General features: G+C 35.4%; 2 protein-coding genes across 6 annotated transcripts; one reads left to right on the forward strand and one right to left on the reverse strand.

The window, feature by feature from the left end:
• The first annotated feature begins 301 nt into the window (after window positions 1-301).
• Window positions 302-3,742, forward strand: LOC131012793 (probable UDP-arabinose 4-epimerase 3). Of its 5 annotated transcripts, XM_057940800.1 has the most exons (11): window positions 306-704; window positions 1,231-1,321; window positions 1,439-1,598; window positions 1,794-1,907; window positions 1,989-2,096; window positions 2,173-2,264; window positions 2,345-2,486; window positions 2,569-2,663; window positions 2,727-2,856; window positions 2,943-3,087; window positions 3,177-3,742. In XM_057940800.1, the coding sequence occupies exons 3-11, from the start codon at window positions 1,443-1,445 to the stop codon at window positions 3,398-3,400; spliced, it is 1,206 nt and encodes a 401-aa protein (XP_057796783.1). In that variant the 5' UTR covers window positions 306-704; window positions 1,231-1,321; window positions 1,439-1,442; the 3' UTR covers window positions 3,401-3,742. The 5 variants fall into 5 exon arrangements, with proteins under 5 accessions (XP_057796780.1, XP_057796783.1, XP_057796782.1 ...); XM_057940797.1 differs by lacking the exon at window positions 1,231-1,321 and having other exon boundaries at window positions 302-418; XM_057940799.1 differs by lacking the exon at window positions 1,231-1,321 and having other exon boundaries at window positions 311-704.
• A 455-nt stretch (window positions 3,743-4,197) lies between these two features.
• Window positions 4,198-10,443, reverse strand: LOC131012794 (heat shock 70 kDa protein 17-like). The gene is made up of 14 exons (XM_057940801.1): window positions 9,625-10,443; window positions 8,720-8,952; window positions 8,470-8,629; window positions 7,954-8,199; window positions 7,734-7,870; window positions 7,303-7,639; window positions 7,065-7,226; window positions 6,514-6,585; window positions 6,293-6,393; window positions 6,143-6,212; window positions 5,632-5,688; window positions 5,464-5,525; window positions 5,190-5,262; window positions 4,198-4,775 (listed from the first exon to the last, which is right to left on the reverse strand). The coding sequence occupies exons 1-14, from the start codon at window positions 10,393-10,395 to the stop codon at window positions 4,578-4,580; spliced, it is 2,679 nt and encodes an 892-aa protein (XP_057796784.1). The 5' UTR covers window positions 10,396-10,443; the 3' UTR covers window positions 4,198-4,577.
• Between the last annotated feature and the right edge of the window lie 4,603 nt (window positions 10,444-15,046).

Genomic DNA, 15,046 nt, shown 5'->3' on the forward strand with positions numbered 1-15,046 from the left:
TGTTCTATTCGTCGGCTTGGGTCAAGCCTCATACCTAGCGGGCCTCTTGGCATGGTCCATTTGACAACTCTAATTTGAGTCATTCGGAGGGATAATACGTGAGTGTGTTGTTGTTTTAAAAAACACTTTTAAAATACTGAAAGTTGAGGGTTTTAATAGAAAATAAAAATTGGGATAGTATTTAAAATTCAATAAAGGCAACATATTTAATCCTATAAAGGAATAATGCATATTGACATAAAATCTAAAAAATAAATATTCAAAAATATTAGTAAAATTTATGAAAAGCGAAAAAGTTGTTGTCATGGGCAGTCCAATTCCCTTCGGCCACTTCCTCTTTCTTACCAAGAAGAGACTTGGACTCTCTCTCTCTCTCTCACGCACGAAGACACACACACAGACTAAACGTGAATGCATGGTTGAATTCATTTTTTTCGGCAGTATTTTGGTGTCAATATACGTTTTCTCCTCATTTCATGGCTTTCTTCATGTTGCTATACTCATCAAACACCAAGCTCCATTTTTTCTTTCGTCACATTTATCTCATTCTATGCCACTCTCTCTCTCTCTCTCTCTCACACACACACACACACACTTGCCGTTTTGATTATGTGGAATTTGATTATATTTGGTCTAAACTTCAGTTACTATGCGGGCGTTAATTCTCCATTGAAATCTCTTCTTTTGTTTTCTTCATCTTTCTGGTAAGTCATTATCCATCCAAAAAAAATCAGTCTTTTTCTTTCACCAAACTTCTCATTAAAATGAATTTAATTTGGAATTAATGCTTTGAAACTAGATTTTTTATTTTATTTTATTTCATTGATTTAATTCGGAGTTTGGGGTGGGAGCTAAAAGTCAAAAGTTTTAATTTTATTTACCTTGATGTTTAATTAGGTTGAGTTGATTTTTCTCGTAAAAAAAGTCGTGATTTTTGCCAAACTGTATTTATTTACTTGGAACCCCCCTCTGAATTAATGGTCATTTTTCAGTTGAGAATTATTTTATTTGCCATGAAATAAGTGGCAAAATCTGTTGGCGAGTATGTGATTTTTTGGGGATTTTCATGACATTTAATCACGTGGGATTTGATTTCTTGAATCTGCTAATGAAATTAGTTCTATATTTGGAGATTGCTGTTTCTGTTTTGTATGTAATATGATTGTGTTAATTGCCCTCTGCATATATTAATGCTTTTTTGTTGTCTTCCAAAATCGATATACATATTAGCTTTAGGAAAGTTGGAGCTGTGATCAATCACCATTGCTGAGCAAGTTCCATTTTCTTTATTTTATTTGTGAATTCTAGCTTTTATTTTAAGGTAAAAATATCAGGTTTCTTGCTTCTTTGATGCTTGATGGATTCTGTTTTGGCTTTTGGGATGAGGTTTTTTCATTCTGATGAAGTTGAAAATGGCTGTTGAAAACCAATGGTGCAGAGGTATGCTGCTTAAGGATCACAATTCAAGTGTAGGGATGGATTACATAGAGATGAAGCGACGGAGCAGCTTCACGAGAAGGATCCTCTTGGTCGTTGTTGTTTCCGCGCTTTTGATCTTCATGGTTAAAGGCCCTTCTAGTATTAGTGGCTCTTCAAAGGTATATATAAATTGCCTAATTTGCCTGCATTTGGTTTTTCATTTTGTATGATTGCAAGTAGACTTGAAAATGTGTGTTGCTTTGATTGGAAGAGATGGTTTGTTAACTAATTCACTTGCAAATCAAATGCTACTATTCTGTTTCTGAATGTGACTAGTTGTTTAGCTGTGTTGTTCTTGACCTTTACATCTTTAGTTTTCTGAGCACGAGGCAGGCGTCACACATGTCCTAGTGACGGGGGGTGCAGGCTACATCGGCTCCCATGCTGTTCTTCGCCTTCTGAGGGATTCATACCGCGTAACCATTGTGGTACATCAGCTTAATCAAGCACAAAGTGTTGTCTCATTCTTGCAAAAGTTGATTTTTTTCTTGATTTTTCTCGTCGTTTAGGACAATCTCTCTCGTGGAAACATGGGAGCCGTTAGGATCCTCCAAGGACTCTATCCGGAGCCGGGGAGACTTCAGTTCATATATGCTGATCTAGGAGATGCAGCTGCTGTATCCCTTTAGAGTTTCTCCGTATCTTCGACTAGTTAGCTCCTTGTTTAAGTTGCTCCTTAAGTGTTGATATCAGGTAGACAAGATATTCTCTGAGAATGCTTTTGATGCTGTTATGCATTTTGCTGCTGTTGCTTATGTTGGCGAGAGCACCGCTGAACCTCTAAGGTACTCGTCTCTCGTCTCACACGATCTCTCTCTCTCGAGTTGATTCTTAAGACTAAATGGTGTCCCTAAACATGATCCAGGTATTATCACAATATTACATCAAATACCTTGTTGGTTGTGAAAGCAATGGCGGCTCATGGTGTGAAGACGTTGATCTACTCGAGCACTTGCGCGACGTATGGAGAGCCCGACAAGATGCCCATCACAGAAACCACCCCACAAGTGAGTTTCAGTCTTCTGCATACATTCATTTGTAGTTGTTTTTGGATCATACATCATTTACTTGTGGTTGAATGAACCTTAGGTCCCCATCAATCCATATGGTAAAGCCAAGAAAATGGCAGAAGACATAATCATCGACTTCTCTAAGACAACGGACATGGCTGTCATGATCTTGAGGTTTGTATAGTTCATCATGTTTCTTGAAGAAACTACTGTCAAATTTGATCATTCTGTCATTAGGTATTTCAACGTGATTGGCTCGGACCCCGAGGGGAGGCTCGGAGAAGCTCCTCGACCAGAGCTACGAGAGCAAGGAAGAATATCCGGAGCTTGCTTTGATGCAGCCAGGGGTATAATACCCGGGCTCAAGGTACGTCTCCAAACGTTAAAAGGAAAACGCGTACAATTCATCCATGTTATGTATTGTTATCAGCAAAAGTCATAAAATTTTTGCAGGTGAGAGGGACTGATTACAAGACTAGAGATGGGACTTGCATACGAGACTACATCGATGTGACTGACTTGATAGACGCGCACGTGAAAGCCTTAGGCCACGCGAGGCCCGGGAGAGTCGGGATCTACAACGTTGGAACAGGAAAAGGTCTGTCATTTTCTTACAAGAAAGCACCAAAACATGCTTGGGGTTGTGTTGGACTTGAAAAAATCTTGGTATTCACTGTCTGAGCACAGGTAGTTCAGTAAACGAATTCGTGGAGGCTTGTAAGAGGGCGACTGGGGCGAACATAAAGGTGGATTACCTGAGCCGGCGGCCAGGGGATTACGCTGAAGTTTACAGTGATCCTTCGAAGATTCTCAGGGAGCTCAACTGGACGGCTAAGTACACGAACCTGCAGCAGAGTTTGAGCGTTGCTTGGAGATGGCAGAAGGCGCATCTCAACGGTTATGATGATTGATCGTCGTGCTCTTCAAAATCGCGGTTTTTTTGCTGTAAGATTAGTGGCTTGGCACCATGCTTATGACAATAAGAAAATGTGAGTTGAGGAATGTGTAAAATGTGTAGTAAGATATGACAGAAGGTATTGATATAGGTGATGTGAAATGAGACTGTTTATACTGATTTTGGAGAGTGTAGGCAAAAATGGTTAGTGTCTAACTGCATATGGCCTAAGAGCAGTTTATTAGTGAGCCAAGATTTGATAGAGCAGAACCGAGCCCAATATTGTCATGCTCAAGTTTGGTTCGTTTATAATCGAGACGAGTCTCGAGCTTTATTGACTCGAGCTTGATTTATTGAATATTCTGATGTTTACAAGCTTAATCGAGTGCAAATAAACTTTCTAAATTTAGATTTAAATTAGTTTATTCACTAATATAATAATATATTCAATATTTTCTTATAACAAATGAAATGAATTAGAGACTTGATACGATTATGGGTCGGGTCATTCAGTCGTTCGTGATTGAACTGTTACGAGATTATTTTAGTCACACGGATAGGCTAAGACTCAAAAGTCATGGTATTATTTCGAGATTGGGTAGTATTATTATCTCGTGTAAATAATGAGTTATGTAAATTTTAATAACGAGTTTGTTCACAGATTAAGAAGAAAAATACTAGCATCAAGCTAAGCTTGATTCATTTAGCTAACGAATTTTACTAAACAAGCTTCTATGAAGTATGATTAAAAGAATTAAATAATCCAAATCCATTTACCAAAAGCAGAAACAATAGAAATCCAACTCACACGCAAACAACAGAACTGATATGTGCATGATATTGATATACCACTATTTGAACAAAGGTAGTAGTAAAATTCTTGTATAATGTAGTACAAGAGACCAAACAAAATTCTCTAAATAAATCAAAAATGGCTCATCAATAATAATATCTATGAGTATCTTAGTATTACAAGGAGATAGATAAGGAAAGGAACGATGCAATATAATGGTATCCCTAAGTAGTCTCCGATCCAAGGCGGCCGCGATGGCAAGACAAAAACCGACCATCAAAAGAAGGGCTCAACGCTAAGCTAAGCTTTCCCTACGTCTAATCATCATCATCATCATCTGCAGCAGCAGCATTCATATCTATTGGCACCTTTGGTTTTGTGTGTGTTACCAAAATGATTATTACAGCTCATCGTGACCGTTGGACTCAGCTTCAGCCTCGACATCGTCCGATTCAGTGGTCGTCTGGTCTTTTGAAGAGGTGGCCTCTTCAGATGCAGAGTCTGTGCTGTTTGCTTTATCGTCACCATTCTCTGTTTCCACCTTCACGGGTTTCTCAACTTTCGGTTTTGGCTTGGGGATTCTGTTCACACTTGCAACCTATGCATGAGGGCAAAAACAAAAATGAAAATCAAATAGTAACTAAATAAGAGATTTTCATATATTACAAAATGCATGCAAGTGGCAAGGATTAAAAATGATCGTTTGCTAAGATGGATTGGAACTTTGGGGTATCTCAAGGCCCTTGATAATTTCTATCATTTGAGCTAACTTTTACTTGATTAATATCTCATTCATGAGGATAAAAGTACTTACGTGTATCTTATCAATCATGAAAAGTAAACGCACCCTAATAGTGACTTCGAATATTTATTTATTTATATTATAATTCCAGACCTAAGCCTTGCGCCTCAGTCATAATTGATTGGCTTGGAACCAGAATAACAAACAAGGCACCAATAAAGATAAATCTAATGTAAAATATTCGGCATATGTAGTCTTTGTATATGGTACCTTGTCTTGGAGATCTAAAATCTTGTCGTATACTTCATCAGATGTGAAAGCCGGTTTGCTAAATGCAGTAGTCCTGTTAGAGGAGACATTAATGCATTAGCACAGGGAAAGGTTTCGGAAAGAATGATGCAGTGTGAAAGAACAAAACTTCTTGTCTTCCAATATTTTGTGGTAGAAAAAAATATTATCTTAAAATAAGAGGGTCTCCTTGTCACGTGTAAGATGGAAGCAAGGTTGCAAGCCAATGGAAATGAAAGAAAAAGGCCAAACTTACTTTTGCTGCACAGCTTCCTTGTCACTTAACCAAGTCTTCAACTTATCAGCTCCACGTAAGACCTATAAAACCACAGACATCAAGGTGATGCCCGTCATGACATTAATATTCGGAAATTGTGTGTCTGCATGAGATATTCACGCTTTTTAGATAAGAGATTTAGCGTACCTCGTCTATTCTCTCTCTTGGCAACCAGGACTTGTTTTTTTCCCATCCTTCCACAATCTGAATATTCAGGGCGACAAACAAGTAGTTAGAGATTGGTCTAATAACAGACATCCAAGCATGCATCTAAAGATTCGGGTCGTATACATTAGCACCTCAATACAAAAATTCATAGCTTGTACTCTGTTCTGCAGATGAAAGAAACAGAACTCAAGCAAATGAATGCAGTTTTCCACTGAAAAGCTCTTTTGTTGACTAAACCCAAGTTCAGCCTCCTCAAATATTTTACTCGGTTCATGCAGTTCATAAGCATAATTGCATATAACAAGTAAAAAATCATATTATCATCTGAAAGCAAAATAATCGGACAGCTCGTCAAGGTTTCAAACAGTCAAATCAAACCAAGTGGGAGAAAAAATCTCTTTTACATCATTTTATCACTTAAATCACATATTTTCTCGTGATGTCCAGCTGTGAGCAAACATTTATACTTCCAAAGCTATAGTTTATTTACCTGCTCTATTTCTGTCAGATATCTTCGTGCTTGTTCAGATGCAGCAGGCCGTGCGGTGAGTTCAGTATGCCTACAACAAATAACAACATTAAGACCAACTTAGACAATGAGATGTAATAAATTACTGGATTATTGAAATTAAAAGAAGACCTGAAAAATATAGGGTCGCCAATAGATTTCAATGTGTCCAGACGTTGTTGAAATTCAGAGGCAGAAGCATCTTCACCATCAGTATACAACCAATCCTCCACCTGCATCAATAGATAACATCAGCAAATATTTAAACCAAATACCACATAACAAAGCGTGGACCAATTCATGGAACAATGAACACGCATGCATGCGCGTGGAGAGAGGGACAGAGAGCAAACCTCATTAAGTTTTTCCATAAAAGATTTCCTCTCTTGCTCAGAAGATATTTTTTCGAACTCTTCAGATTCAAGCTGGTATATCAGCACACAAGTAAGCACATGTAGTTTAGCAAATTTTAAAAACAAAATCACAGGATGCTAAAAAATATCAGAAAACTAAATCCATAAGCAAAATTGATAGATAGCAAAATAATCCCAAAATGCAAAGCCACCTCAGAGTCCGACAGATGCCAAGGTAGCAATGAATGGGGATTCAGAAAGTAAGAAAAGATAATATGAGCTAATAGTCTTGTAAAACAATTACTGTGAGAATAGTGGTATCATGCATATGAAATTCTAATGGGACAAGGCTAGCTGATACCATCAGGTATATTACAATTACAGGTCAACGAGAGAATAAAAGGTAAGACCTTGATTTGACTATTCTAAGATGACATTTACTAGCATCCATATTGTTGACATACATAATAATAGCAGAGTGATAGGCACAATCAATGTGGGGATTTTTTATGCATGTTCAAAGTCTACACAGTAAAAACTAAACTTCTTACCTTGTCCTTAGTAGAATAGATATAGCCTTCAAGGTTATTTTTCAATTCAGCCGTTCTTCTCCTTTCTGAATCCTTCTTGTCCAGTACTTCTAATTTGCGTTTAGACTCAGCATAAGATTCTTTTGAGAGAGGCATTCCAGTCCCTGTTGTCTTCTCAATAACCTACATGCAACACACATATGATTCTTAAAAGTACTATAGAATGAACTATCAAGTGCAAATCATTTATTTTAGAAACCTTAAGGGGAACTCTGAATGTCCTCTTCTTTAGCTTCTTCTCGGTACCAAGATCTACATTGCTAGAATCATTAGCACTGGAATCAGACGTGTTACTATTGCCATTATTTGTCTCCAACTTGTCAGTGCTCTCCTCTGAAACATTTTTAGCTTCAGCATCAGTTGTGTTGGCAGAGGCAGATGTTGAGTTGTCCGCAGTGAGATTCTTTCGTGGGACTTCCACCCATTCGGTTATCTCAACAACAGCCTCAGCACGATCTAAGGAAAATATACCACTTCTACTGAGAGAGAAATGTAAATTGGCCTTAATCGGGGAGGAAAGGTTCCGTGATGAGTACCTGGAACATACAAGGAGGGCATTGAGAAAACCTCATGGCAAAAACACAATTATCCGATGAATGAAATCAGAATTTTAATTAAAATAATCCTTACTTCTCACTCGCATCAGCAAGACCTAAGATATCATAATTCGCAAATGTAAGAGAGGCAGCACCAGGTGGTAGCAGATCTTCACTCTCATAAGCAAGTGAAACTTCGAAATCTTTGTTGTGAACAACAGATCTGAACATCTGCAGTAAAGTAAATGAGATATAAAACCATATGAAGGAAAGAGATACACCAAACTTCTACATCCAAAAAGTAATTTACCTACCTTGCTAGGTAGCTTTTTCATTCTTGGTACAATCAGCTGTCTGGTGTTTTCATCTTTCAAAAGACCATCACCATTCAACTCCAACACAAAACCATAAGTAGAACCATCAACCATTCCCAACTTGCGGTTTAATTTGATTCCATCACTTAAATTTGCAGCATGTAGTGAGGCACCTAGAACAATAGCCTCATCAGCATCCAGATGTTTGTCCAACTGCTTCCTCCCAAGAAATTCCTGAAGCTTGGCCTGAAGGAAAAAGGCATGGTCAAATCCAAACCATACATTGATACGGAAAGGAAGCTGAGATTCAAAAGATAAAACTGTTGTTTTGTTCTGGGCCTCTGGCATTACTCTGAGAGTAAGTCAACACGTGTTAGCAAAACTTGGAAATTGTTCTTATTAACAAGTGACATATAAACATGGTATCTTCCATAAACTAAGACATACAACACAAAGCATGAAAATGTAGCACCATTGCATCAACACCCTAAAATAGAACTTTGAAGTCAGATGTACCTGTAACTTCGGAACCCGTGTGGCACCACCAATCAACTCTACTGCGTACAAATCATCAGTACTCATTCCAGAATGCTTGAGAACTTCTTTTATGGGAAGAAGGGCTTTTTCCCAAAGATCTCCACAAATCTCTTCAAACTTCTCACGAGTAATTGAGCTCCTATGAAAAAATAATTTCTAAGAGGTTAAAAAAGGGATGAATAATCAATGGATATTTTGCAAAAGAAAATTTCTTGTTTCTCAGGCTAACCTAAAGTCACGATCATCATAAAGAGATTCTACAGATATCGGAGCCATCATATTGGCACTCAAGATTTCTTTTGTGCGCTTAACCTGCTTCTTCAATTTGGCCATGGCCTTGGGTGAATTCCTAATATCAACCCCATTTCCAAATTGTTTGTTGAACTCATCCGCAAAATACTCTACCAACCTCAATTCCATATTCTGACCTCCGAGTTCAGCATCCCATTTGACATCCTTCACCTGGTTACAACTATCAAATGTCAAACTATCCACACTCACAGAAAAAATTTCTGAAACATGGAAGTTTGATATATGTGATATTATCCTTCATGGCAAACTCTATACTAAAGTCGAACAAATTTGAAGATTATGTTTGGGAAGAAGGGCTCAAAGTGCATTGAAAGTTTGGCTACTTATGGTAATTTCACTCACAGGTACCTTTTCATTTATTTGATGGACCAAAAAATGTTTACATTTCAGATTTAGATATCAAGATAGCGACCCAAACTGCTGGATTTACTTATAACAAGAACAATCCAAAAATATTCTAATTTCTGATAAGATTGTCACTCAAAATATGTAACTCAAGAACTACACATTTGAATGATCATTTGTGAAAGGTTCAATAACATATTCTAATTTCTAATAAGATTGTTCAGAGCTAGGTCTAAAATATATATATAAGAGAACCAAAATGCCCCAGTGAACTCGCCTTGATTCATTTGTTTATCAAACAAGCTCAAAATAACTTACATAAACCGATAAAATTCAAACAAGCTTGAACAAGAGTAGTACGTTCAAGTTCAACAGATTCAATCTATTCACACTCCTACCTGAGATGCTAAACCTCACTCGTCAAAAGGAACCGAAACAATTTAAATACCGTACTCAATATTCAAAAGAACAAGTTACCTGAAATTGATTAACTGACACCGTCTTCCCCAACTCCTTAGCATTGTAAGCCGAAAAATACACCAATGCGGCATAAGTACTGCTAGCCCCCATGTCATAAAACACCACATGCCTTGATCCATTTGAGAAATCCTTATCGATTCCGTACTGCAAAGCAGCCCCGGAGTGCTCATTCACCAAAGCCAGCACATTCAGCCCCGCCAAATCCGCCGCAGCCAGCAATCCCCTTCTCTCAGCCACTCCCGTGAACGGGGGCACCGTGATCACGACATCCTTCACGCTCGTCCTCGCGTGAGACTCCGCCAGCCCCGCCGCGTACTTGAGCACCATCCCCACCATCTCCTCCGCCGTGAAATGACCGCCATCCCCAACCTCGGCCTTGAAAACCGCCACACCCCGCGCGTCCTCGGGCGCGATCTCGTAGCTCAGATACAGCTTGCGCAGGAAATCTCGCGTGAAATTGTAGGGTTTAGCGACGAGCGAGGGGAGATGCGAGAACACCTTGGTCGGGTAGCGCGCGAGGAGATTAGCCGACTCCTCGCCGATCAAGCGGGAGTCAGCGTGGAAACTGATGAGCGTCGGTGTCTTCCGCTTCGACATCTCGTTGATGGCGACGGAGATCGGCGCCTGGCCGGGCTTGAGGTTGACTACGGCGACTTTGAGCCATTCCGAGCCGAGATCTATGCTGGCCACCGCCGATTCGGTTTGAAACGAATGCAGCAGGAAGAGCGAGAGGAAGAGCAGCGCGTGCAGTGAACTCGGCGTCGCCATTTTTGTGGAAGTTTCGAGCTCACCACCGTTGCATCAAATTGGGGAGTTGTGGGGAATGGGTTTTTGTAGGGGAGAGCGTCCACGTGGAAAGAGCAGGGGCTGTGAACCAATCAGAATATTACACGTGGAGTAAAGAACACGTGGCAGGATGTGAGTTGCCGGATGTGTTGTGAATGGCGTTGTTAAAAAGTTCAGACTTCAGAGTTCAACTAACATGTGGAGCCGTGGAAATGGGTTCGAGTCTTCCCGGGTCGGGTCGGTCAAGCCCAATTTCTAAGATGGATTGGATTTGAGTGATTGGCCCATTAAATGACGGCCCGGCCTGGCCCATAGTCCAGACATTAATTGAGAGGTTTAAATTTGTGGCGACGTAAAGAGATAATTGGTGTTGGGCTATGACTCCAACATTTTCAATTTTTCATATTTGGACAGTGCTATTTTTGTCCATTTATAAAAATTGTAGTTTTTCTTTTTCGAAAACTATATCTTATATTTTAAATTTTATTTATGCTTAATATTTATTAAAAAAATTAATTATTTAATGCATCAATTTTGATGTGTTACTTTCTCCACTCAACTTTAGTGGATATCTTCATCAATTTTATACACATCACTCAACGATTTATTAATAATCGTACCCTTCGAACTACAATACATTTTCATGGACGCATGAAATATTGGACAAATAAAATTTAGGATTTCTCATAATTATCAGGAAGGTAATGATGTTTTTGATAGGATGATGTGTCCTTCGATGCCCAATGGTTGTAGGCGGCAAAGATGACGCCAATCCCTGAATTCGACCCGATGGTCGCTTGGACAAACTTTTTTATTATTATATTTAAGTTGTATTTTGGATTATTTTAATTACTTTTTATGTATAAAATTATAATTTGCCCGCCCAAATTCGTACTCATTTTTTAAATCCTAGCTCCGTCCCTATAAGGTGACTACTTAGGTAGATACTATACTGATAATTAATCGAGATATCTATATTAATACTCGTATTGTGGTTTAGACGGTTACTCTATTTATAATAGTACGAGTGTGTGAATGAAAATAGATAAGAGACTGATTTTGCACATCGAGCACTTGTTTTGTATTCATATTTGAAAATGGACTTGATTAATAAAAGTAAGATAAATAATACAAAAATAAATATTGAATAATCGTCAAGATTAATTTATCTTAGGGATTATGTGAGTTTAATTTTCAAAAGAAAATAGTGAAAAAAAAATAACATTAGTCTATCTCGTACTCTCTTGATTAATAACATGAGATACCAAATAAATAAATATTATACAGTACCAAATATTAAATGTTGATCTCTTGTGATCAAACTGAACCATGAAAATCTCATGTCAAATTGTCAATAGTAAATATATTTAACCTAAACGACAGAAAAAAGCGTGTGGAGCATAAAGTGTCTTATTTATGTGCATGTTTATCATGCTTAAATAAAATAATATAATACTCCTCAAAAAGCTTTTACTAGGTGATAGAATAAATTAATAAAAATAGTATAAATTCATCTATCATTGAGAATGTATCTCTTTGTACCAAAATCAATTAATTTTACATTTATTTAATCTTTTTTATTTCAAATATTATATACTACTCCCTCCGTCCCAAAGGAAATGTCCTCCTTCTTTTGGGCACGGTTATTAAGGATGCATAATCTCTCTAATCTAGTAGAAACTGAAATGATGCATAATCTGTCATTGAATCTTATATGCTGCCTAATCTAGTAGAAACTGAAATTTCCTTAATATTCTACTAGATTAGGCAGATTATGCATCCTTAATAACCGTGCCCAAAAGAAGGAGGACATTTCCTTTGGAACGGAGGGAGTACATTTTATCAGTTTATTCTATCATTCAAATTTAACGTCGTCTTAATTTTTAATGCTCTATCATTTGTTAACTCAACTGACTTATATGATCTGATTTTTGAAAATATGGTATGCAAAGTAGGATTAGTAATATCTGATTAAAGTATATTTATTTTTTAATTAAAATTTAATTCAATTTTTTAGGGTAAAAAATAATTAAATACTTAATTGTAACCTCTCTGGTTAGAATTTATTGATTTTCAATTAGAATGTATTAAAGATAATAATAATTTAATTGTTATCAAAATCTCACCACACGTTCGTGGAAAAGCACCCAAGTAACAAAAGTACATAGTGTTTAATTTATTCTCAAAAAAAAAATTATTAATAGTTATAGGGCCAAACATTAATAGGTGTCACACTTAAGATTATTAGCTATTTAAAAACGACGGCATGAATAAAATGATCAATAATATAAGACCGCACAATGTTGATTATGGTTAATACGTGTCTTTCAATAATAATTAGTGAATTTAAAAGCATAACACGTGAAAATCACAACAATTTCAAAAAGTTACATGAAAACACATTTCTCAAAAGCTCATCAATATTTTTATGTTTTGTAAGTTTATTTTGGTTAAGCGTATGTGATTCAATCATCCAAAAAAAATTAACTGTATTTTTTTATTTTATTACAGAATAAATAAACATATTAATGCAATAATGATTATTAGCAAGCTTTGAAAGAGATTAAATTTAAGCAATCAAACAAGAGTTAAGAAAACGGTCAAATTCATCTCTAAGAAAAGAAAAAAGGTCAAATTTAAAAATTGGGTGGTTTGAAAAATTGAATCAAACTGACCTTTTAATATCAAAGAATCGTCTGATTATAACAATTAAAAGTATTATTATACAAATTTTCAAGTCGTGTCAAACTCCCACTAAAAAGTAAAAGCTCATTTTTCTCACCAAAACAATATAATAATAATTATAATAATATTCTAAATATAATAATAATAATAATAATAATAATAATAATAATAATAATAATAATAATAATAAATGAATCAAAATATCTTGATAATCATGTGTATCTTTTTTAGATTATTCCATTAAATGAGCCATAAACTTAGCCACATGTTTGCTAATATCATGCCACATGCATATTTGGTTTTGGTTGCAATATGAATTAACAAAAAAAAAATCATCTATTTATTATTTATAGTCTAATATTTCATGTCGGTTCTCAATCTATATATCCATAATAAAATAAAAATATAATATTAATTACGAATAAATATCTCAAGTTTATATATATTTCAGTTAAAACATCTACATCATGTTTGGCTCATGCATTAATTTATTTATGAGTACGCTCGTTTCACGAATTAAATTATTCATGAATATTTATCATTTAAATAACTTATTTTATTAGTATATATTTAATTTTAGTTTATCTACACTGAATCACTAAATTATCGACGATTCATTAAATCTTACACTATTTTACATAATTTAATTTATAGTAGTATAATTTTACTTCTCAAAAAATACGTTATTGATTTATCAGCACATGCTTAATTACAAACGTGGATACCTTTGTTTTTTAGTATTATATATCGCATTATTTTCTCTAAATATTTAATAATAATAATAATAACAACAACAACAACAATAATAATAATAATAATAATAATAATAATAATAATAATAATAATAATAATAGGAAAAAAAAAAAACTCAGTTCTCCGCATTTTGGAAGTTTTCGCCTGTCTATTCATAATTTATGCCACCTTTGTCGAGTCATTGTAGGTCGTGAAATTAATTTGATGTGACAAGATATGAATTTAGGATTTATTAAAATAATTCAAAAATTGTGGAGTCATCAAAAATACCAAAATAGGTACTCCCTCCGTCCACCAAAAACATGCCACTTTACTTTCGGCACGGGTTTTAATAAAATGTGAGTGAAGTTGGTAGTGGAGTAAGGGTCCCACTTTAAATGTGAGTGGAATAGTGTGGACCCTACTACTAAAAATGGATGTGGCATATTTTTTGTGGACGGACAAAAAAGGAAATTGTGGCATATTTTTGGTGGACGGATGGAGTACTATATTATTAAAAGTTGTGGACATTATCTTAAAATATGTGGAATCTAAATGCGTGTCGCTATGAAGAAATAAAGCGTTGGCATTTAAAACACATTGTTATCTTTTCTAGATTTTTTTTCCCTCAGCTTGAGGAGTTGGCGTTACAAAAAATTATACTCCCTCCGTCCACCAATTAAAGCCCCATTTGAGTGTCGGCGCGGAAACTAAGAAAGCTGAAAAAGGTGGTGTAAAAGTGGTGTAAAAGACTAAAAGGGTAGTGTTATTTTATAAGCTATTTCCTTCTTTCTTTTTTTACTCTTTAATTAAATAAACTGAAAACTGGAAATAAATAAATAAATAAACTGAAATTCAGAAAATAAATAAACTGGAATTAAATAAATAAATAAACTGAAAATTCGAAAATAAATAAATACATTAATTAAAATCTGGAAAAATATGTTTTTTAGAAAATAAATAAACTGGAATTAAATAAATAAATAAACTGAAAATTCGAAAATAAATAAATAAATAAATTAAAATCTGGAAAATTATTATTTTTAGAAAATAAATAAACTGGAAATAAATAAATAAATAAACTGAAATTCGAAAATAAATAAATAAATAAATTAAAAACTGGAAAATAATTTTTTTAGAAAATAAATAAACTTAAAGTTCGAAAATAAATAAATAAACCGAAAATTCAGAAAATAAATAAACTGGAAATAAATAA

This window comes from Salvia miltiorrhiza, chromosome 2 (genome assembly GCF_028751815.1).
Source record: "Salvia miltiorrhiza cultivar Shanhuang (shh) chromosome 2, IMPLAD_Smil_shh, whole genome shotgun sequence".
Lineage (NCBI taxonomy): Eukaryota > Viridiplantae > Streptophyta > Magnoliopsida > Lamiales > Lamiaceae > Salvia > Salvia miltiorrhiza.